Below are 25,027 nucleotides of genomic sequence, written 5' to 3'. Positions count from 1 at the left end.
CCAAACTCATTTAACCCTTTGAAAACAGCTGTTACTTATTCAAATCATGAAAAATGGCTATGTGCCCACTTTGATGCCAGTTTTTATACCCAGAACCACTTTGGGCCAGGCTGGACTCTGTTGGGTGTGATGCGGGGGATCCCTCTCTGTGTATTATCAGTGTGAGATCAGTGGCCCAAACTCATTTAACCCTTTGAAAACAGCTGTTACTTATTCAAATTAGGAAAAAAATGCCAATCTGCCCACTTTGATGCCAGTTTTTTATACCCAGAACCACTTTGGGCTAGGCTGGACTCTCTTGGATCTGATGCGGGGCATGCCTATCTGTGTGTACGTAGTGTGAGATCAGTGGCCCAAACTCATTTAACCCTTTGAAAACAGCTGTTACTTATTCAAATCATGAAAAATGGCTATGTGCCCACTTTGATGCCAGTTTTTATACCCAGAACCACTTTGGGCCAGGCTGGACTCTCTTGGGTGTGATGCGGGGCATCCCTCTCTGTGTAATATCAGTGTAAGATCAGTGGCCCAAAGTCAATTTTATTTTTAAATAATAATTTTGTGGTTTTACTTTCATGCCCATTTTTATGCCAACCGTGGGGTCTTTTTTGCCATTTTTATCACCAGTCCCCTCAGGGCCCCTCACTTACGGTAGGGTATGAATATTATACATTTTCTGTAAGAATAATAGCTAAAACAGGAAAAAGAAAAATCCTCTGAATAAGAAACTGCCGAATAAGAAACCAACTTCAGCCCCGAATAAGAAACTGGCCGAATAAGAAACCAACTTCAGCCTCGTCAGCAGCACAGACTTTTCCTGGCTTCTCTGATCGGCCACTGCCTGAACACTCATGTCTCTGCGACATGCCAAAAGTTTTTTCCTAGTGACAGGTATTATTTAAAGGGTTTAGCCAGCACAAATCGTTTTCTTTCAAATTAACTAGTTTCAGAAAGTTATATAGATTTGTAATTCACTTCTATTTAAACATCTCAAGTCTTTCCATACTTATCAGCTGCTGTATGTCCTGCAGGAAATGTTGTTTTCTTTTCTGACACAGTGCTCTCTGCTGCCACCCCTGTGGGAGACAGGAACTGTCCAGAGCAGCAGCAAATCCCCATAGAAAACTACTCCTGCCCTGGACAGATCCTGTCTGTGCCAGAGATGGCAGCAGAGAGCACCGTGTCAGACTGAAAAGAAAACATTTCCTGCAGGACATACAGCAGCTGATAAGTATGGGAAGACTTGAGATTTTTTAAATAGAAGTGAATTTCAAATCGATACAATCAAATCGATACAACTTTCTGAAACCAGTTGATTTGAAAGAATTTTTTTTTTTGCTGGACAACCCCTTTAACTCTTATTTTAAACGTCAGAAAACTTTTTGCTATTTATTTTTTTCTAAACTAATTTAACCTATAGCAGGAGATATTGGCTTATATTCTGGAGGACTGTAAGAAACAGCCATTATTATGTATTGTACAGTGTAAAGTGTATCTTTATTGTTCCCTGGAAAGGTAAGGATGACCTCCCCCCAGTTACCAGGGGGTTAATAAGGCCTTTATTCCCCACAACATAACTCCATAAGCTGCAGTGTTTTTTTATTCCTATCCCAAGCACAGCAGCCCGGACACAGATCCGCCCCGCACACAGCTTATCAGCGGAACCAATGTGCCGGGTGACGTTCCTGAGGGGGACAGGAGTTATCAGCGCACCGCATGCAGGAAGCTGGAGTGTGATGAGGAGAGATGGATGACCAGGGCTGCCCGAGATGCAAGACCACGAAATACCGCAACCCTTCCCTAAAGCTGATGGTGAATGTGTGCGGCCATACCCTGTGAGTGCCCCGCCGCCGCCATCATGTTATTATTGTGTGTGAGGGTGTCCTCCTGTCTTACTGTTCCCCAGCAACTACAACTCCCAGAATGCCTTAGTTGGCTGCAAAACTACAATCCCAAGCATGCTCTGGTTAGTGTTAAAACTACAATTTTCAGCATGTCCTCTCGTTGCAGAACTGCAAATCCCAGCATGCCCTGACTAGCTGTGATACTACAAATCCCAGCATGTCCTTACTAGCTGCAATACTACAAATCCCAGCATGTCCTTACTAGCTGTAATACTACAAATCCCAGCATGTCCTTACTAGCTGTGATACTACAAATCCCAGCATGTCCTTACTAGCTGTGATACTACAAATCCCAGCATGTCCTTACTAGCTGCAATACTACAAATCCCAGCATGCCCTGACTAGCTGTGATACTACAAATCCCAGCATGTCCTTACTAGCTGCAATACTACATATCCCAGCATGTCCTTACTAGCTGCAATACTACATATCCCAGCATTCACTGACTAGCTGTGATACTACAAATCCCAGCATGTCCTTACTAGCTGCAATACTACATATCCCAGCATGTCCTTACTAGCTGCAATACTACATATCCCAGCATGTCCTTACTAGCTGCAATACTACAAATCCCAGCATGTCCTTACTAGCTGTGATACTACAAATCCCAGCATGTCCTTACTAGCTGCAATACTACAAATCCCAGCATGCCCTGACTAGCTGTGATACTACAAATCCCAGCATGTCCTTACTAGCTGCAATACTACATATCCCAGCATGTCCTTACTAGCTGCAATACTACAAATCCCAGCATGCCCTGACTAGCTGTGATACTACATATCCCAGCATTCACTGACTAGCTGTGATACTACAAATCCCAGCATGCTTGTAATAATGAAACACAGGCACAGGTTGGGATGACACGGTTGAAGGCTTTGCCCCTTCACTCTGCTCATCTTTCCTTAGGAGGCTGAGTACGTGGGGTCTTAATGTCATGACAGTCTCATACATGCTTAGAGACTGTCATTAGTGTTGAGCTGAGCTGTCAAGTGTTTGAGTCGGCGACTGAAAGACTCAGCATTTGATTACCGGTGGCTGCAGAGATGTCCATGTTTTCCTGGCAGCCCTAGGGCAGCATGCAATTTTTGCAGCCACGGGTGATCAAATGCTGAGTCTTTCAGTTGCCGACTCAAACACTTTTGACAGATCAGCTCAACACTGTCATGTCCTTAGCACTCTTTCCTGCTTGCAATCGGTGGGTGTCCCAGCAGCCCTACCCCAAACCTATTACAACTTCTCATGTCTTACTAGTTTTCTAAAAGTTTACTGGACAAAAAGCAGCAGCCGGCCCTCTGGTCTGAAGTAAAAGGCTATTCTTTTGTACTTGCATAAAAACCCCAACCAACGTAATGTGAAAATAAACACATTATTAACACTTGATAATCGCTCAAAACATACTTTTTTTTTCCTTTTGATTCTCTGTATGTAGACAGTTTAGTCCATATTTGCTTCTTATGGGCACTTCTACTTCTTCCTGGTCAGAGAGGTTTCAGAAACCTCCCCCTCCTGATTGGATGATGTTGGGCCATATGGTATTGTATATTATAATATAACCCCCACTGATACTGTCTTCGGATAAGTCTCCAGGGTTGCCAATGTGTATTTAAAAAGGAAAGTAATTGCATCAGAGACAACCCCTAAATATATGCAAAATACAGTGGTTGGCACTACCAAAAAATTAACATGAGACCCATGGAAAAAAATTGCAGGAAATGGAATAAATGGCATTTAAGGTGGTGCTCACTCCTAACCGGAAAAAGGCAGCTGCACACTCAAAAATTGAAAAGAATAATTGAAAGGAGGGCACTCACCATTAAAAACAATGTCTTTTTTTCATATCTTTATCTTTAAAATCATCCATGCAGCTTGGAACGAGGGCGCCAGCTCCAGCATGATTGTGAGGGGCGTGACAGCTGTTTCATACGTAATTCGTGCTTCTACAGACGGTCTGTAGAAGCACGAATTACGTGTGAAACAGCTGTCACGCCCCTCACAATCACGCTGGAGCTGGCGTCCTCGTTCTAAGCTGCATGGACGATTTTAAAGATAAAGATATGAAATAGAGATATTGGGGGAGACTTATCACAGGGTGTAAAATTTAGACTGGTGCAAACTGGCCACAACAACCAATCACAGCTCAGCTTCCAGCTCTTGTGAAAGAAAAGAGGAGCTGTGATTGGTTGCTGTGGGCAGTTTGCACCAGTCTAAATTTAAAACCCTTAGATAAATCTCCTCCATTGTTTTTTAATGATGAGTGCCCTCCTTTCAATTATTCTTTTCATTTTTTGAGTTTCCCTAAATATATGCCTCACTCCTGATCCCTGCGCTCTAGATAAATGGCTGTCTATAGAAGATGACAAATCTAGAATTGTTTGAATGTTAGGGGGCTTATGGGGCAGGGGGTCCTAAATAGAAAACTCTCTTCTGTGGTGTCCATGTACCCTAATGGTGTATAGACAGATGTTGCCTGATGTGTCTTGAATGTCAGCATTGACCTCTATTTTTCTGTAGCTAGGCTTATTTAAAACCCTTTGAAAATTTATTGGAAGTTTGTATACATATAAGCAGAAGGACGGTGTATGTTTTCCACACTGTCTAGAGTAAACTTTTTCTTGCCGTAAGACTATTTTTACATTAAAGAGGCTGTCCACCTTAAACTAACTTGCCCCCACAGGATAGAGGACAAGTAAGAGATTGCAGTGGTGGGGGGTTGAGGGACCAACCGCCCTATCCCCTTAACCGATCTCCAGATCGCCCCCCGGCTCCTTAGTTTTAAATTGTATTCAATCCTATGGAGATGCTGGAAAGAACTGAGTGCTGTACCTGCAGCTCTATTCAAAACAAAAAGACTGGGGGCTGATCTGGAGTTAAGTGGGAGTACGGAGATTGGATCCCCCCCCCGTAATCTCTTATTTGTCACCTATCCTGTGGAACATAGGGAATAGGGAACAGGTTAGTTTGAGATGGACAACTTCTTTAAGATGTCACTGTCGCTACAAAAATCTTTGGACATGTCAGAGAGATATGTAAAACGTTTTTATTGGTCCGGTTCAGACCCGAACCAATAGTGAGAATGAGCGGAGAGAGGACAGTGTCAGTGATAATTGAGGCCGTCTTATCATATGACATGGAGAATTGCTTTGAGCGCAGACTTCTCTCGGCTTGTTCTCACTAAACATTCACACCCAGACCATCAAAACTTGGTCTCTCCGACATATCATAAGTGTTTTGTAACAATAGTGACACTTTAAGGCCTATGTTAGGTGTACCTTTGCGTAGGATTAACACTGTAAATGATAAATTATTCAAAATTTACTCGTAGATAAGAAGTATAGTTGCCTTTTCTTCTCAATACAAATAATGGGATATTTCCCATGTAAAGACAAGAGGTGTCCTGATCAGTTTTCACTACATTTTGGTGTATGTCAGAGACTGTGTATAGACTTGCTTATAGCCTTTTATTGTGCGTGACCTACACTAGTTACAAAAAGTTAGGGATATTTGGCTTGTGGGGGAAATTTAGGTAAAATGTAAAAGTTTACACTCGATTGATATTATATCATGAAAGTAAGAGTTTTGGTAAAAGCATGCTATGGTGAGTTCCTCATTTCAAACACTTTATTGAAACAAAAGCAAACACCAGTTGTGGGTATACCCCAACAAAACATGTCAGTCTTAATAACTTGTGTACCCTTGAGCATCAATTACAGCTTGACAATGACATCTCATGGCATCCCACTCTTCTTAAAGAGGATGTACCACCTCTTTAACCTAAACCCACTGATCGAACGGCGCCGGCACGGGGAAGCCGGTGCCGCGGTCCGTTTTTCGTACCAAGGCCCCGTTCCCGTGCACGGTGCCGTTCTATGCACCGGAACCCGAATTCCCTCCCACTGGGGGTGGCCCGGCCCGCCTCCAGTGCTTGAGCACCGGCCGGTTCCGGTGCATAGAACGGCGCCGTGCATGGAAACCAGGCCTCAGTCCGAAAAACGGACCGCGGCACCGGCTTTCCCGTGCCGCGCTGTTTGATCAGTGGGTTTAGGTGAAAGAATATGTACCAGGTGGTACATCCTCTTTAAAGGCCCTCAGGTCCCTAAGGTTCTGTGGTACAGAGTTATGAGCCTCTACACAGCTTATCCCATAGGTTTTTTATGGGTTTTCGATCTGGCAAAAGTGCAGCATATGAGGTCCACCAGTCTCCAGTAGCCATTCCCTAATAATGCGACCTCGATGAGCTGGGGCATTGTCCTCCATGATGATTACATTAGGCTGTGTTGTTCATACAGAGGTGCAATTACTGTATTACTGATCTTACTCAAGTAAGGCTAGGTTCACACTGCGTTTATGCAGTCCATTTAATGTATATGTTTTATGGGGGAAAAAAAGTGCAATTTGGATCCGTTTTTCCATTGACTTCTATTATAAGAAAAGTATAAAAATGGATGCATTTTTTTTCATTTTTTTTTATAGCGTACACAAAACGTAATTGACCACGTTTTTATGTACCTTAAAAGTAACCATTTAAAAAAGGATACCTTAAGGATATACTGTAAAATCGCAGTGTAAACCCTGCCTAATATGGGCTTGTCACTGTACCATTCACAAAATGTAGGTCAGTCTTGTATTGACTAGACACACCTGCCCACATTGTAACGCCCCCACAACCGAAGGCAGCAGTGGCTGATACAAAGCGCTCTCCCTGACATCTCCAACATCGCTACTGGGCATCATTTTTGGTCAGCATGAATCGACTTTCATCATTGAACAACACTGAGAGCCACTGACCCCTTGTCCAGTGTAGAAGCGGAGCGCAACGCATCAACCACTGTTTCCTTTCATGGTTGTTGTTTTACAGTGTGGGCAGGTGTGTCTAGCCAATACACAACTGCTCTACACTATGCAAACAGTACAGTGACAAGCCCAGGCTGCTTGAATAACATCAGTAACCCAGTCATTGTGCCTCTACATGAACAACACAGGCCTAGTTTAATCTTAATGGGGAACAATGCTCCAGCTCATTGAGGTGGCATTATTAGGGAACGGCAGCTGGAGACTGGGGGACCTCGCATGGAGTGGCCTACACTTTCTCCAGACCTGAAAACCATAGAAAACCTATAGAATCAGCTGAGTCTTGCCACTTGTGAAAAGAAAGAGACGTCATTGTCAAGCTGTAATTGATGCTTAAGGGTACATGACAAGTTATTGAGACATTGACATGTTTTGTTGGGTTATACCCACTACTGTTGTTGGCTTTTGTTTCAATAAATGATTTGAGATGAGGAAATCACCATTGCTGCTTCTACTTAGTCTACGTAAAGTCCGGTCACAGAATTTTTTTTAAAACTGCGGGGCATGGGGGGAACATAACAAGCTATACTAACTTGCCTCTCCAGCGCTGGATCACAGCTTCGGGACTTCTGCCTGGCTCCAGAATCTCCAGCAGAGCCAACATTATGACCCGGCTGATGAATTGCCCGCTCAGCTGGTCATTGACTGTGGCAGGATGCCGCTGAAGTTACTGATTGGCTGAGCAGGCTGCCCATCAGGCATGGGACAGGAATTACCCTTTCCCTTAAGTCATGACATCATTACAACTCGGAGGGGAAAATGCCTTCTGGTGGGGGTCTTGGGGCTGGTCACACTGCGTGTCACAGGCACTGGGGGAGGTAAGCAATGCTTGCTTGATATTTTCTCTCTGCCCCTGCTGCCTGTCACATTTTGGAAACTAACAAACTTCTCCTTGAAATGCCCTACATCCAGGCCATAATATCACTGGAGTAGGAACTTTTAACTTTTTCCATAAATTTCACCTGTAAGCCAAATATCCCTAACTTTTTGTGAATAGTGTCTATTTAGATCTTAATGCGAGATGAAATGCAAAGCTCCCCTTCAAGATGTAATTTCCTCAATTACTTCTCCTTCTAAGTGTCTGCAGTGCCGCAGTTGCTGCATGCTGGATACAGACCTGAATGACCCTATTTCATGTGTTGTCTGCAATGCAGCACATTTTAGTTCAGGATTTTGCCTCCTAATGAAGCTTCTGATGCTAATTTTTGGGGTGCTTTATACCCTTATGTTCTTTCTGAAATCTGGAGCACATAGTGAATTTTATTGTAAAAACATACTATGAATAGGATTGACGTGAATAAGGGCTGAGGCTGCAGTATCCTGGCATCGCTGCTACAACTGCTTCAGGCTCTCTTCTCACTGTAGTGACAGCACTGAGCAGCTGAACACCAGGGTTTCATCACTGGTGTCAGCACTCTGCCTATCAACTATTGATCACCTCTCCTGTTGATTTTTCAGTGTTCCCCCCCCCCCCTTTTCTGAACAATCCCTTTAATATACATGACTATCTTTGTGTGCTGTGGCCTTCAGATGCACCACTCAAGTTTGGCGGAGCATTGAGCAGCCGTTGGGTGATCGCCTACTTGTCCTACTCCTATTTTTTTGCAGCAATGATTGAGGATTCTTAAAACTACAATGTGAATAGTACAATAGAAATCAATGTGCCCTAAATTTGTCTGTAATTGTGGATGCATTTGCAGACAGAACATTGGACCAATGCATTTTAATGGCCCCATTCACACGACGCAAAAAAAAGACAGGTCCTAGTGCAAACCATTGTGGCACGGATCACTATCTTGTATGCAGTTTTCCATGAATTGCAGAACACTTGGGATGCATAGTGTGGTCCACAATTGTTGGCTGCACTACGGGCGTTTGAATCAGGCCTGTTTTATGTTACCCATAGTTAAGACTGCATGAAACCACTGACAGGTTCCCTTTAAGTGGTTTGACAGATGGGGGAGGGGGCTGTGTTAGTGCTTATGTAAGTACAGTGGAGGTACCTCAGTGTTCAAATGAAAGTTATTTTTGGATTTCCGAATCGGTATCCGAATGTGTTAATGTCTCAAATGAAGGCTCAGCTTGGACTTTCGGGCTTGGACAAACGTTGCCGAACCGTTTTCACATGCCACTTGTCTGTCCCTTCCTCCTAGGGATGAGTGAATCAGATTTGTTTCGCTTCAAAGGAGGCAAAACTGATCCCGGCTCATCTTCCTCAGGCTTCCCGCTCTGTGCAGAGAAAGGATATTGCTCAGGGACCGCCTGGAAAACATGCATACAGCCATAGCATACAGCCGAGCGGGAAGCCTGAGGGAGATGATCCGGGATCAGTTTTGCCTCCTTTGAAGCAAAACAAATCGGATTCGCTCTTCTCTAGTCCTGACTCCTCCTGTTCCTCTCTAGTGTCTCCGCTACCTGGAAACGTGGCTGAAGATTCATTTTTTGGGCGCAGATCATAGGTGAGTTTACCACTGGTGATAACAACATACAGTTATCACTGAGATTGCTGAAGTGATTTTCAATGTGACAAATTAGTGTTGTAGTGAATTATTGGTAATGGAACCAATTAAACACATTTACATTTTTTTCCAATGGGAAACACTGCTTAATTCTTCCAGAACCAATATAGTTAGAGAACAGAGGTACTTCTATATATTCAAAAGTATTAAAATGTTTCTACTTTAAAATTCTAAGTTGGAATGTAAAACTACCAATAAGTAGTGATAGATTGTGGTAAAAGACATTGACTGCTTTTACTGGATCAAAGGACTGTGGTTCAGCTATATCTTTTTCTCTGTTGTATACATCCAAAAGACATCTTGCTAATCCCTTATTGACGTCTTCTTCTTGTCGAGGCTCCTTGACTTGTCATTTTCACTGGGACACCTGTGCCGCCCTATCCCGAGTGGATTCCTCCTGGCTTAGGTCACTCTCTCTGTCCGGCTGGTGCCAGGCGCAGCGTCACTCATGAAAACCACACCGGCAGCCTCAGCATCTTCTGAGCGTTCCAGCTCCTGTGCAGTCTGCAGGTTCAGCTGCTGTGCCCTTGAGTCAGTGGATGTTATAAAGCCGAGCAGCTGAACCAGCAGTCTTCAAAGACACAGAAACGGGCTTAAGCAGCAGACACTAGGCTGCTGAAAGATGCCAAAGCTGCTTTATAACCTGAAGTCATTGGATGGAAATGTGTGAGACCACCACAAGCGGTTACTCCATTAACCTTGTTATTTCTGTTGAGCTAAAAGAATTTCTTTTACAATCTTCTTTTTATTTCTGTTTCCCTGAATGTTCAGCTCTTGACCTTCCCTTGTTAGTGTTGTTGGCGATGGCACAGAGAAGCCTGATTGGTAATTGATGACAGGGGGCACCTACCCTTATGTGGAGCACCAGTTTTATACAACTCCCCTATTCATTGTATTTTCTCAATTTACAGTCTCGGGTCCTGTGACATTATATTGAGCACTTTGTGCGTTCGATGTAGAAACAAGACATTAAAGGTGTCTCACTGTAGTTTACTCAAAATTTTCAGTGTCTGCAAATACATATTGACTACAATTTTACATGGGTTAGCAAGCATTTTAAAATTGATGTTCTATCCTCCAGGTATGCTGTTTATATTAGATTGCTGGAGATCCAACCCTGTGTACCTCTGCTTGGAGGAGCCACAGCACTTGTGCGGGTGTGGCACCATCTTCAATGTTACATCCACTTCAGTGGTACAAGGTATCGCTGCATTGTCTCACTCATTCATCTGGACAGGACAACGCTGGAATACCTTGCATTTATTGCAAGTATGAACAGTTGAAAGCATTGAAACTCCTGCAGCAGTCACACAGACTTCCTCAAATAGCTAATTTGGGGTGGGGATAGATGAATTTGTGGGGCCGCAGTCATTTGCTTGTCCATTCATTTGAATGGAGTTAAGCGACTGGGAATTACTGTGTAGCCCTAGCACAAAGAACATAATTGTGTAGTTTGGCGATGAAACAATAGAGCAGACTCCTAGTTTATAGTATGCTATATTTATGTGGGGGTGCCCTTTCCCACATAGGTCATTGACAGTAACTGATGGCTGGTGTGTATGCAGATAGATGCCATCCTGTCAATCACTACTGAGAGGCAGGGGAGAGCGCCCTCTACTGAATAATCATGTGCAGTCCTGGAGACGTTCATAGAATGGCATAGGTCTAAAAACAGGCTCCAAAAATGGTGCCAGCATATACTATATCAGGAAACATATGTTTTTTCCCTCCATGAAAATGTGAGAGCAAACACCAGGAAAAACACATTGAGAAATAAAAACAAAAAAATATATAATCCCCTTCTCATTGGAAACTCCTTCATTTCAGTGAAATAAGGGAAGCGAGCTGGACTTAATTAAATTTTGCTGCACCTGTCACTTAACACATGCGAGCACTGTAAAATATATAAATCGGCATGTAAGTGTGACACCTCATAGAACCAAGGAGACAAGATGGCTTTATCTGGGGTCTACATACTATTGCCAGCTGAAATGTAAATAATCAGATTATTCACTTGTTCTGTAAATTTGTCCATAATTGCAAATCCGCAGTTGCAGACCAGTTAAGGGCCCATTGAATGCTATTGGACCATTCACACCATCCATAGTTTTACGGATCCGCATCTCTATTTGCAGGTATAACAATAGTTCTTGGCATTCGCCCTCCAGGTCCGTGCAGCACAGATCCTTCTATTTGTATCCTCATTGCGCTGGATCAGCAGCCATAGGCAGCATGTTTTATTCGTACACAGCACTTTTTGCCATCTGTTTTTATGACTTTGTCCATTTGAAGATCAGGAGTTGAGGTCCATAACGTGTTATACACCAATGTTTGCCTTATAAAGATGGTGGCGACTTTCCAGTGAGTAAAGCTGGTAACTGTTTGTTCCCTGCCGTCCCATCTCTGTACACGGTGTTCAGACTGAAGGATGGGAATAGCAGGGTCACCACAGTAGTGACGTTAGAGAAAGTATTAGGCAGAAAGGCAGCATGAAATCCATTTACATTGACTCCTGGTGCACGCTGCAGGGCTCAGGGGTTAAACATTATGATTAAATATGCAGCAAAAAGGAAAAATAGCCATGCACATCTATTTGTAGCTTTATGGATTGGAAAGAACTTATACATATCCAGTACTTATATTTGGGGAAGGTTTAGTTTAAAGAGGTTATCAAGCGCTAGAAAAACATGGCCACTTTTGCCCTTGTCTGCAGTTCAGGTGTGGCTTGCAATTAAAAGGGCAGTGCGGCGTTTTTTTTTTTTTTTTGCTTAATTAACAAACATTAGGGTGCGTTTACACAGAAAGATTTATCTGACAGATTTTGGAAGCCAAAGCCAGGAATGGATTTGTAAAGAGGATAGATCCCAGTCTTTCCTTTATGACCTGATCCCTGTTCATAGTCTGTTCCTGGTTTTGGCTTCAAAGATCTGTCAGATAAATCTGTCTGTGTAAACGCACCATTACAAAGTTATATAACTTTGTAATGTCTAGAGTGAAAAAAACACACCATGGGGGCACATTGTGCATTACCACAAGCTAGACATAAACTTGAAAGTTGTGGCTAAGAAGCTGCTCACCTGGGGTGGTCGTGCTACGAGCGCGACATCGCCAATTGCTTGATCAATAAAAATGCCACTTGCAGCCAATCCACGGAGATGGGGGAACCCGGTGTAGTATCCGAAGCAGAAGATGCAAACTGGAGGCACAGTATTGCAGAGGTCCAGGACTTTTTAGGCGCTGTACGGCATCAGTGAAGATACACTACTTGGACCGATAAGACCGAGGCTCCGCCTCTTCATCAGATCAATATCTGATATCTTCATCAGATATTGATCTGATGAAGAGGTGGAGCCTCAGAACGCGTAATGACTGCAATAAAAATATAGATTTTCACTACGACTCTCATCGGTCCAAGTAGTGTATCTTCACTGATGCCGTACAGCGCCTACAAAGTCCTGGACCTCTGCAATACTGTGCCTCCAGTTTGCATCTTCTGCTTCGGATAACTTTGTAATGTGTGTTATTAAGCTGTCTGGCCCCGTTGGGGTACAAATGCTGGGACCCTTACAATGAGGGTGTATGAAAATTCTCACATATGCCTGCAGTGTTGTATTGTGGAGGGGGTTAGGGGTCAGTTGCCTCTGACCCAAAATTCTTACGGGCTGTAAAGTGGGGCCTTATTCACACGTCTGCAAACATAGGATCAATACATTTCAGTGGCTCCGTTCTACCTAATTGGGGCTTTTATAGAATGGGGAGGGGGAATAACCTACTTAACTGCCCTCACCCTGTCCCCCTACTCTTCCTCCCAACCCACTTGCCTACTAACTCACACAATGCAAGGCCCCAAGAGAGACATTTTTCTGGGCACTAAGCATAGGGAATGTGTTGGAAAAATATGTAGCCTAAGATTTAGTAGATTCTATGGAGATGAGTCATATTTAAAAGAATCTTCATGGCCGTCTAAGCCATAGAGGATAAAAGGAGGAGAAGAGAATGAAGATAGTACCTGTGAATCACTGGATGTAACTGCAGTTTAACCTCCTATACCAGGCACGGGGAACCTTCATCCCTCCAGCTGTTGTAAAACTACAATTCCCATCATATCTGGTGGGCTGTCCATGCATGATGGAAATTGAAGTATTGCAGCAGCTGGAGGGCCAAAGGTTTCCCATTTCTGTCCTATACAGTCTGGAGAGCCTGTGAAGAGCTGGGGGTCATCACTCTGGTGGGGGTCCCAGCAGTTGGACCCCCACTGATAAGCTTGTTATTCCCTATCCTGTGAGTTGAGGATAACTTTTAGAGTAAAAATAATCTTTTTTTAAGGCACGCAGCTTCTATAGTTGTATCTTATAGCGCGGCACATGTTGAAGCCTTTCGTTTTTAGAAAAGAGTACATATGTAATCTACCAAGCAGATCCATGTAAGTCTTGTTACATGTAGTTGGTAATCCAGCTTCCAGTCAGTGTTTCATTCGTGCAAAAATCACAAAAAAAAGAGAATACACACCTTGTAAAACAAACATGTGCAAACCTGTTTCATGTTGATCTCATTGTAGACATAGTGTGTGCATTCACTTTGATGTATTCTAGCAATTATTCAGTACAGTGGAAGCTATGCTTTGTGTGATTGTGAGTGTATGAAAGGCACGGTTATGTAAGATTAGGTAAGCCGCTGGTTAGTGCAGGTGGTTTTGTTGTACGGTTTGCTAGGGTGGATGAAAAGGGACTGTCTTCCACCGTCACTGCAGGACGTAAGTGGTGTGAGAGGTAGAATGGCTATGGTCATCGACTGTTTTCATATAGATTACTATGTGCTCACTTACATTACATATGGATACTAGTCATGAGTATTTGTTGACTTCATGGTTGCTCTGGTAGAGTCCGGTTTTCCTTGTGCAGGTGATTTGCACTGGCGAACATATTTTGGTGACAGTGGCTTCTGACAATTGTCTAGAGGATTGCTGGCTAAAAGACCAGTTATATACTGGGAATTATCCTGGTTTAAAGTGTTAGTCCAGCGAAAATATTTTTCTTTCAGATCAACTGGTGTCAGAAAGTGCCAGAGATTTGTAGTTTACTTCTGTTAAGAAAATCTCAGGTCATCACGCTGATATATTTTTGTATTTTCTGTTTATATTATATTCAGATTGTATCTATCCAGATGTTCACTCCTACTTTGAAGTGTGCGGGTATTATCCTTAACTACTGTTCTATGTTTCTATGTTTGACTTTTTTTTTTTTTTGTATGTTTGCTTAAAATAATAAAACTTTAAATAAAAAATAAAAAAATCTCAGGTCTTCCAGTACTTATTAGCTGCTGTATGTCCTGCGGGAAGTGGTGTTTTCTTTCCAGTCTGACACAGTGCTCTTTGCTGCCACCTCTGTCTGTGACAGGTACAGTTGAGAGCAGTAGCAAATCCACATAGAAACCTTCTCCTGCTCTTGTGACTGGAAAGAATACCCCACTTCCTGCAGGACATACATCAGCTGATAAGACACATGTTGTACATTGGGGCACTTTTTTCCCCCCTTTTTATTCTAGGAACTTCTGCAACACACACAAGTATACTGGTTACTGAAATACTCTGTGAAGTAATCTTCTTACCTGTTATGGTTGTTTTGTGTACCCATTTACATATTCTATATAGTTTTTTTTTTTTTACATTCACATGCATGTATTTGTTACTGACTATGCTATCTAGTTCATTGCCTATTTAGCGGCAGAGTCCTCACACCAGTTTCAGGAATGTGATACATTTATTATGTAAGTGTATTTCGTGGTAACTGGGATTTTATTTTGTTTCCTCTTGTTTTTCTAGATGTGAAAGTTGTGTCGAGCTTCTCTTCGTCCGTGGTTCTGGCACTTGTCAGGAATGCAATACACCTCTCAGGAAAAGCAACTTTCGAGTTCAGCTCTTTGAGGATCCCACCATTGATAAGGAAGTGGAGATCCGCAAAAAGATATTAAAAATGTGAGTCTGACTTGCACAATATCACTAGGACAGAACCCAGTAACTGGGGGCATCTAAAGCTAATCATACGTTGTCTCGGCCCACACTCTCCATAAATATACACGCTTTTTACACAGGCCAGTTACCTGTAATGAGATTTCCTTTACCTGACGACCTCCCCATGTAATAGAGGCAACGAATAGCAAACACTCCTACTTTAGCTCATAAAATTTATTTGTATGGCCGTATGAATTATTGTAATCGGCTGCACTTCTCTCTGTCTAAACAGGGATGTGTGGCCTATAACAATGCATTTAAATAGCCCCATGATTAATTGAGCCTTGTAAAGACACTGCAAAGAACGCTGATCTCGCTGATGGGCGCTCCTTTCCTGCCTCACATCAGGCCTTGTAAAAAAGGGCCCTAAAGGCCCTATTACACTAAACGATTATTGGCTGTACGTGGCCGATATAGGCCGATAATTGTTTGGTGTAAGACAACAATCAGCAGACATGACCGATGTGGGTTAATTATTGTCATTTGTCTTTCAACATGTTGAAAGACAAACGACCAGGATAGCAATGATCTGCTGCCGTCACTCCATGGAATAGAAGCGGCGGCAACAGACCACCGCTATCTGCTATGGGCTGCCCAGACGATCACCCAGGCAGCCCTCCATGGTCCCACTGGCTCTCACCCACTTGCTGCCGACGCGTGTATTAGCGCCGTCAGCGAGCGGGGAACGAGGAGCAAGCGAGCAATCTTGTTGGTGCTCCAGTACCAGCCAACTACCCTTATTAGCTAGGCATGTAGCCTCCTCTACAGCACGGAGTGTCATTTTTTTTTTTTAATAATAGATGATGTTTATGAGCTTTTTATTTTTAAAACAATAAACCTGCAATAAGCTTATTCTAGAGTATCCTGTTGCTGGGACTCCCACCAACCAGCTATAATCAGTAGATGAACAGACGGCAAATGCAGCACCACTGCAGTTCCTGGGCTAGGTTCACATTGTGTTTATGCCATATGTCACAGGTAACCATTGGTGTCCTGCCAAGCAAGGGAAGCCTTTGTATACTGTAGTGTACAGCAGTGGATTTCATTCATTTCACTGATTGGCTGGTATGGAGATATGGCTGGGGAGTGGATAGCGCTGATGCTATGTCCACTCCCCCTATATCTCCTGATCACATTGGGTGTCTGCATTGAGACCTGCTGCAATCAATATATTTTGACATGTCAAACGTTATTTTTCATGACAGGTACTCTTTAAAAGGGTTTTCCTGATTTAGACTTGCTCCTTATCTACTCCTTTGTTATGAATAGAGCCGCAGGTCGGTCCGTGACCTGCAGTTCCATTCATTCTCTATGGAGCTGCTGGAGAGAGTTGAGTGCTGTAGTCGTCTCTCTCCAGTAGTTCCAAAGAGAATGAATGGAACTGTGGGTCATGCACCAACCCATGTTTACCTTTATCAGCACACACAGAGTCCTGTCGGAATGCATCTGATTGTGAGAGAACATGTCTCTTAGAAGACTAATTGAATCAAAGGCCACTACTTTAGATTTGGGTTTACCGAATCCTGTTGCAGATTTGCCATTTCCTAATCCCGATATACATGTAATTTGTATCACGTCATAAGTATTAGTAGCACAAGTCTTCATCAAAACTCACATTTTGAGTTACACTGTACACTGCATTGGGGTGTATCCTGAAGTGCTTTCCATTTCATGTGATCTCTACTGACACCTAACATTGAGAAAATAGAATAAACTGAATTTCTATTGATTAAACAGCCATTAGGCCGAATGGATGTTACTGAATAATTGAATTATATTTAATTTTCTCCATCCATTCTTACTAGATATAATAAGCGTGAAGAAGACTTTCCATCTCTGAGAGAATACAATGATTTTTTGGAAGAAATTGAGGAAATAGGTATGTGTATAGGGAACATTGTGAATTTTCAGTATAATTGAGGGTTGAACTGTCATCAACCAAGCTGGGAAATACATTAGTTTTCATAGAAATGTAGCTATGGGAGGAGTCTTCTGCTAGGATCCACCACCTTTTCAGAAGCGGAGGTATTTTTACTAGCAGATCTGGTTTCTAACTAATGGAGAGGGGTTCCCGACTATTATATGACGTACTATGGTCTAATGAGGCCTCTCAAGAGGATTAGTCCTCTAAGCGCTACTGCTATTTACTGTAACTAGTGTTTCCCACCATCCGCATTCATTTTCTAGCCTCATAATAGGCAATAAATGTTAGATTGCCAAGAGCTGCACTGACCACATGTGTGGGACAACTTGAAATCTTTAAAGGAGTACTCCAGAGGAAAAAAAATGTTTTTAATCAAATAATGTAAGTGGGTTTTACCGATTTTGTAAATTACATCTATTTAAAAATCTAAATTCTTCTAGTACTTATCAGCTGCTGTGTGCTCTCCAGGAAATAGAATTTTCTTTCCAGTGCTATTTACTGCCACCTCTATCCATGACAGGAACTGTACAGAGCAGTAAGGCCCCATTCACACGTCAGTGTCAGTTTTTACTGTTAGGAAATCCTGATCAGGAGGCCTCAAAAGGCATCAGAAAGCATTAGGATTTCCTGACAGTAATCCGTTAATACCTTCAGGAAACCATCAGGAAATGCCTTTTAGGATTTCCTGATGAGAAAAAAAAACAAACTGTTTTCAATATGGTTTATTATAACAACATACATCACAAGTACCCACATAGCCCCTAGTGTACCGTGCCACTGTGTTCCCCTTGTGCCGTGCCATCATCTCCCCCTCATGTACCATGCAACTGTGTTCCCCTTGTGTGCCGTGCCCCCTTGTCCCCCTCATGTGCCGTGCCCCCTTGTCCCCCTCATGTGCCGTGCCCCCTTGTGTCCCTCATGTGCCGTGCCCCCTTGTGTCCCTCATGTGCCGTGCCCCCTTGTGTCCCTCATGTGCCGTGCCCCCTTGTGTCCCTCATGTGCCGTGCCCCCTTGTGTCCCTCATGTGCCGTGCCCCCTTGTGTCCCTCATGTGCCGTGCCCCCTTGTGTCCCTCATGTGCCGTGCCCCCTTGTGTCCCTCATGTGCCGTGCCCCCTTGTGTCCCTCATGTGCCGCGCCCCCTTGTGTCCCTCATGTGCCGTGCCCCCTTGTGTCCCTCATGTGCCGTGCCCCCTTGTGTCCCCCTCATGTGCCGTGCCCCCTTGTGTCCCCCTCATGTGCCGTGCCCCCTTGTGTCCCCCTCATGTGCCGTGCCCCCTTGTGTCCCCCTCATGTGCCGTGCCCCCTTGTTTCCCCCTCATGTGCCGTGCCCCCTTGTGTCCCCCTCATGTGCCGTGCCCCCTTGTGTCCCCCTCATGTGCCGTGCCCCCTTGTGTCCCTCTCATGCCATATTTCATCCTCTAATCTGTTGCAGAACTACAACTTCCACTATGAACTGCCAATAGGACACGATGGGAGATGTAGTTGGCCATCCAGGTTGCAGAAATACAACTCCCATCATGCCCTGCTGACAGGTCTTGATGGGAGTTGTAGTTCTGCAACCTGTGGCCATCCAGGTTGCGGATGAGGAGTCCTGGCGCCAATCAGCGTAGGAGGCCGGGGACTGCCTTCATCACTGGTCTAGCGGTTTACCAGTGAGGTTCGGGGGGTGAATGGGGGCTGAGGGGTGGTACAGGCAGCGGCGGTTGAGGGGCACAGGCAGCAGCGTGGGGGGGAGGGGGATTTCCTGATATGAATGTGTGTAGGGGGCCTAATAAATCACCTTAGAAAACCTCTTCTGCTCTGTATAGTTTGTCACAGACAGAGGTGGCAGCAGAGAGCACTGTGTCGGGCTGAAAAGAAAACATTTCCTGTATGACATACAGCGGCTGATAAGTATGGAAAGACTTGAGATTTTTTTAATAGAAAAATAACAAATCTGTATAACTTTCTGACACCAGTTGATTGGAAACGTATTTTTTATTCCCTGAAGTACCCCTTTTAATGGTACCATTTAATGTGCCATGTAATGTATAGAAAAAAATTATTTGGATTAAAAAATCAATACAATTGCTACATTATTGTTGGGGTTTTGTTAATAACAAATTAGTTTTTTGTCTGATTTACAGGGAGGCACATGCTTGGTAATGTAGTCTTCACTCGGCTGCCTCAAAGCATGTTCTTGTGCTTGCACACTTTGCACAAGTGCAGAACAGCGGATGAAGAAGCTGGGAGAAGATTATCTGAAAGGGATTCCTTGTTGTTGTGGGAGATAACCACTAGGCTGTCTTATCATTTCTATCACTCAAATATAGGAAGGTTGATGCAAGCTGGCAGAGAGGCGGTGGCCTATGAGTACATGCAGGGGCGTAGCTATTGTCTCTTGGGCCCTGGTGCAAGATGTCTACTTGGGCCCCCCCTTCTTCGACCAAGCGATGCTATTGCTGTGTGTATATATATATATATATATATATATATATATATAATATATATCTCTCGAATCCATAGAATCTGCCAGACAGACATATTAGGCTCCTCACTCTGGCACCATCCTCATCTCTCTACAAACTGCACATCTGTATTGGCCCCTTTACACCCCTTTTTCAGTTTGTGGGCAGCCCTGACACTATGTGATCCCCCTTATTGTATATGGCCCCTCTGTGTCCCCCACACACACACTTATAGATGGCCCCTCTGTGTCCCCCCCCCACACACTTATAGATGGCCCCTCTGTGTCCCCCCCCCACACACTTATAGATGGCCCCTCTGTGTCCCCCCCCCCCACACTTATAGATGGCCCCTCTGTGCCCCCCCCCCCACACTTATAGATGGCCCCTCTGTGCCCCCCCACACTTATAGATGGCCCCTCTGTGCCCCCCCACACTTATAGATGGCCCCTCTGTGCCCCCCCACACTTATAGATGGCCCCTCTGTGCCCCCCCCACACTTATAGATTGCCCACCTGTCCGCCCCCCCACATACTTATAGATGGCCCACCTGTCCGCCCCCCCCCCCCCAAATACTTATAGATGGCCCCTCTGTCCGCCCCCCCCCACACTTATGGATGGCCCCTCTGTCCGCCCCCCCCCCCACACTTATGGATGGCCCCTCTGTGCCCCCCCCCCCCCCACAATTATAGATGGCCCCTCTGTGTCCCCCCCCCACACTTATAGATGGCCCCTCTGTGCCCCCCCCACACTTATAGATGGCCCCTCTGTGCCCCCCCCCACACTTATAGATTGCCCCCCTGTCCGCCCCCCCCACATACTTATAGATGGCCCCTCTGTCCCCCCCCCCCCCCCACTTATGGATGGCCCCTCTGTGCCCCCCCCCACACACTTATAGATGGCCCCTCTGTCCGCCCCCCACCCCACACACACATACTTATAGATGGCCCCTCTGTCCGCCCCCCACCCCACACACACATACTTATAGATGGCCCCTCTGTCCGCCCCCCCCCCCACCCCCCACACACTTATAGATGGCCCCTCTGTGCCCCCCACACACTTATAGATGGCCCCTCTGTCCCCCACACACTTATAGATGGCCCCCCTGTCCGCCCCCCCCACATACTTATAGATGGCCGCTCTGTCCGCCCCCCACCCCCACACACATACTTATAGATGGCCCCTCTGTCCGTCCCCCCACCCCAGACACACTTATGGATGGCCCCTCTGTGCCCCCCCGCGCACACACACTTATAGATGGCCCCTCTGTGCTTTCCCCCCACACACACTTATAGATGGCCCCTCTGTGCCCCCCCCTACACACGCACTTATAGATGGCCCTTCTGTGCCCCCCCCCACTTATAGATGGCCGCTCTGTGCTTCCCCCACACACACACTTATAGATGGGCCCTCTGCGCCCCCCCCCCCCCCCACACACTTATAGATGGGCCCCCCCCTGGGATTCCCAGGCAGCACATGTACCAGGGAGCTCACTGTGGCCGTCGGCTGGGACTTCCGGTATGGAGAGTGTACCGGAAGTCCCAGGCGACGGCCAAAGTAAGCTCCCTGGTGCATGTGCTGCCCGGGAATCCCCGGGACACCCCCAGGGGGAGCGGGGGAGGCTATATAGGCCCCCAGAAGAGTATAGACATTCATCACTCGTACACATGTTTGTATACTAAGGGGCACAGTTTAGTTCTGTCAAAGTGTTACAGTTTTAACAAAAAAAGATAGTTTGCAGTTTTTATCAATGTGGGCAAGTGAACCCTCGTAATGTAACTAATACATGATGCTCAAGGTTTCTAGATCGAATAGACTATATGTAAAGTCATATTGTTTTAGCTTCTACAACACATTTGATGCTCTTCATAACCTGAATGTTTATATTCTAGTTTTCTCTTTCATGTGGGTAACCCATCTCTCCTTGTCTTTTTCTCTCTTGGACAGTATTTAACCTGACTAACAATGCGGATCTGGAAAACACAAAAAGAAAAATTGAGCAATACCAAAAATTAAACAAGGACACAATTCAAAGAAACAAGATAAAACTGGTTAGTACTATACCATGAATCTACTGGTGTATCGAAGCATGTGTCAGGATGCTAAATACAGTATAGTATATATGATTTAGTCTGTCAGATACAGTAGACGGTGGTCAACAACTTGTTGAAAAACAACAGCTGTCCAAACAGCTAGAGAACCACAAGTTGGAGACCACTGGATCAGACACTCTTTTTGCTGCTACTCTTTGCTTTGGCTGATAGAAGCAGTCCCAAGAACACAATCTCCCTTTGTCCTTATAGAGCAATCCATTAAACGTTCAAAACTGTTTGTTCTGGTCGTTGGTCGGGATCTCTCCTCCGCATTTAGTTGAGTACAGGTCTGAAGTAATTAAATGATCCTCTTAGACCGGCCCTTCAGTCCTGATGAATAATTCATGAAAGCGTTTAGTGAACAAGGTTATGGATCAGTTTATCAAAAATTAAAAAAAAATATAAATAATGTAAAGTCTATATTCCAGATAGTCACTTTGTAGGTATAAATATAACCATTCTTTCCCTCTTTCATAGACCTGATAGGTTTGTAGTTACTGACAACTTCTGCCAGATATTGACTCGCCGGCCCAGACTGTGACATTGGATTTGATCAGTCAGCTCACTAAATAAAAAATAATGTATAAAATTAAATGTATAGCCGATGTCTGAACAAGAAATGTAAAGATAACTATACTTATTACTAGTCACATGTAACTAAACCTCTTTATACTGTGCATAGACCAGGGAGCAGGAAGAGTTAGAGGAGGCTCTGGAATCGGAGAGACAGGAGAATGAGCAGAGGAGGATCCTTGTACAGAAAGAGGAGCATCTCCAACAGATGATGAAAAGGAAGAATAAACAGGAGCTGCTGGATCAGCTGGTAAACTACTCAATGTTAACTTTTATTTATTTTTCATTTTTTTAACCTTAGGGTTAGAAAAATATGGCCGCTTTCTTCTAAAACCAGTGGCACCACACCTTTTCACAGGTTATTTGTTATACTGCAGCTCCACTCCACAGAAGTGCATGAGGCTGAGCTGTGATACCATACAACCTGAGGACAGGTGTGCCACTGTTATTAGAAGCAAGCAGCCATTTTTATCTAACCTTAGACAACCTTTTTAGTGCTGTGTTAGAATGGACTGATCTGATGGGCTGCAGTACAGCAATGCTTGAAGAAAGATCTCTGATTGATTTAAAAGTGTTGTCACTGCTTCTGTGATTCACTTGCTTCTGTGTTGCGATGATTGCACGCCCTCACATTTTGGAAGGTTTATTTACGAGATATGAAGTAAGCATAAGTAAGGTAACCAGACATTTACTGCTCCCTGAACAACCACTTTAATAGCAGACTGGTCACCGTCCTTAGGGTCCATTTACACAGAAAGATTATTTGCCAAAGATCTGAAGCCAAAGCCCGAAAAAGACTATCAACAGAGATCAGGTCATAAAGGAAAACCTGAGATTTCTCCTCTTTTCAAATCTATTCCTGGCTTTGGCTTCAAATCTTTGGCAGATAATCTTTGTGTATAAATGAACCCTTAGTAAACAAGCTTCTGTATATCTTATAGAATGTTTGCATTAGCAATCATGTTGAACACTGGGATTTGCCAGTGAATTAATCCAAATATCCGTCCCATTGTCACTGCTATTCTGAAGCTTTTCTGTGCTGAATCTGCACAAATAATGGGCATACTGCAGAGGTTTGGATCTGCAGTATGATCATTTGTTCACTGCATACTTCTCAATGCTGCATGAGAATGAGCAGATCTGATGAGGCTATAGCTACAAAATCCATGCTGAAATCTTCATCAAATCCTAATGTGTAAATGTAGCCATAGGATGGTCATGCACATTAGATAGAAGCCAGCCAAACCCATTGATTTTGCCAGGAACGTCTGACTAATGTTTTTTGGGCCTCTCCTTCTTTCCGCAGTGCCAGATATTAGGGGAGAGAGAGACGTTGGACATATTAGATATCAACATATGCAATGCATTTTGTTCTCAGGGAGATAAGCCACTTCCAGAGATATCTGGCAGCTCTGGACCTGAAGGACTAGTGTAAGCACTCATAATACAGATTTCTGTAGTATAGAGTTGGTTATAGGGCACCTGCAGTATTCTATTGGGCCTAGCTGTATCTCTTGTGTGTTTTCGACTTTGGTCGTGTGCTTGAGCTTTTGCAGCGTTAACACTTTGCATTTTGCTCAGACAACCCTTATCCACATTGTCTTTTGGGGCATATGCTCATAATTCAGGGGTGTCCCTTTCTTAAGTCTAACCTCTATTAGTTAAAAGGGTTATGCTAGAAAGTTTCGAAAGGAATAATAGTGTAATGCCAGTGTGGGATAGGAGGAGCAGTCATTTACATGTATACATCAGTGGGCAGTGAACTTATCCTTGGCTTCTTTAAGTTTTTGATGAACCAGCAACCCAGCATACTAATCCCCTTTTCAATATCTAATGTAGTAATGGAGAAATTCCGTATACATGTGGATATTAAGCAACTGTATCCTGTGTATAGAAATGTACGGATATCAGCTGAGCCCTTTATTTAGAAGCGTAAATACATGGATATGAGAGAATGCAGCGCTCCATGACATTCCTTCAGCTTTTCATTGATTTAAGGTGCATTAGCCGCTGAGTAGTCAGATCATTTGTTTATGCCATTATAAATAGTACCCTAGTAGTCGCTTCTCTTTGCGGTTTTACCCATTTTACAATTACCCGTTCCACTGGGCTCCACTCTACCATATAAAAAGCTTTTGTGTGTTATTGAATTCATACAATGGAGATCTTGTGACATTATCTCCTCTGTCTTTCTTGCTTCGGTGGTCCTGAAACCTACACCACTGAAGCCAATAAAAATGGATTCCCTTGACCGAGCTCTTTCTATGTCTGGCGACTTCTAGGCGTATAACAGAGAGCAAGCTGTCTTCTGTTATTCAATGAATGCTAAAGCAAGGGTTTGCCAGCTTTACCTGTATCTATAAAGTGGCTCACATAAAAATGAAGCAGCTGGTGCCTTTGCAGATGTGTCAGCTTTAGTTTTGTACATACACACATGCCAGTGTATGTTGTTCCTTGTAAAAGCAGCAGCTACTCCCAGTTATTCTTGCCAGCTGGATGCCAGGTGCAATATACGTATCCATCTCTAGTTCTTTAGTATATATCAATACCATACCCATAGACATGTTATAGCTGGTGTCTGAACATTTGTTGGGCTAACAGCTTAAAAACTCCACACACGTGAATATTCAGTGTTTATGTGTTCTTAATAGAGAGAAGAGGGGTAATTTACTGCAGAATCTTATAGCGGCAGCTTCTCTCTCTGAGAAAAA

General features: G+C 44.0%; 1 protein-coding gene across 5 annotated transcripts in view; it reads left to right on the top strand.

Moving 5' to 3' along the window:
• The window catches only part of MNAT1 (MNAT1 component of CDK activating kinase), a 454,734-nt gene that overhangs the window by 365,136 nt on the left and 64,571 nt on the right, over positions 1–25,027 (top strand). For 3 of the 5 annotated variants that reach the window (XM_069950810.1, XM_069950808.1, XM_069950811.1), the window contains 6 exons: positions 1,621–1,835; positions 9,156–9,211; positions 15,093–15,245; positions 17,087–17,160; positions 21,598–21,701; positions 22,426–22,566. In XM_069950810.1, coding sequence (XP_069806911.1) covers positions 1,770–1,835; positions 9,156–9,211; positions 15,093–15,245; positions 17,087–17,160; positions 21,598–21,701; positions 22,426–22,566 — 594 coding nt within the window. In that variant the 5' untranslated portion in view covers positions 1,621–1,769. Of the gene's footprint in view, positions 1–1,615; positions 1,836–9,155; positions 9,212–15,092; positions 15,246–17,086; positions 17,161–21,597; positions 21,702–22,425; positions 22,567–25,027 lie in introns of all 5 variants that reach the window. The other 2 variants (XM_069950809.1, XM_069950812.1) reach the window with 2 other exon arrangements.

This window comes from Dendropsophus ebraccatus, chromosome 13 (assembly GCF_027789765.1).
Source record: "Dendropsophus ebraccatus isolate aDenEbr1 chromosome 13, aDenEbr1.pat, whole genome shotgun sequence".
Taxonomy (NCBI): domain Eukaryota; kingdom Metazoa; phylum Chordata; class Amphibia; order Anura; family Hylidae; genus Dendropsophus; species Dendropsophus ebraccatus.
Note: the sequence above shows the minus strand (reverse complement) of the source record. Positions and strands in the feature narration are given on the sequence as shown.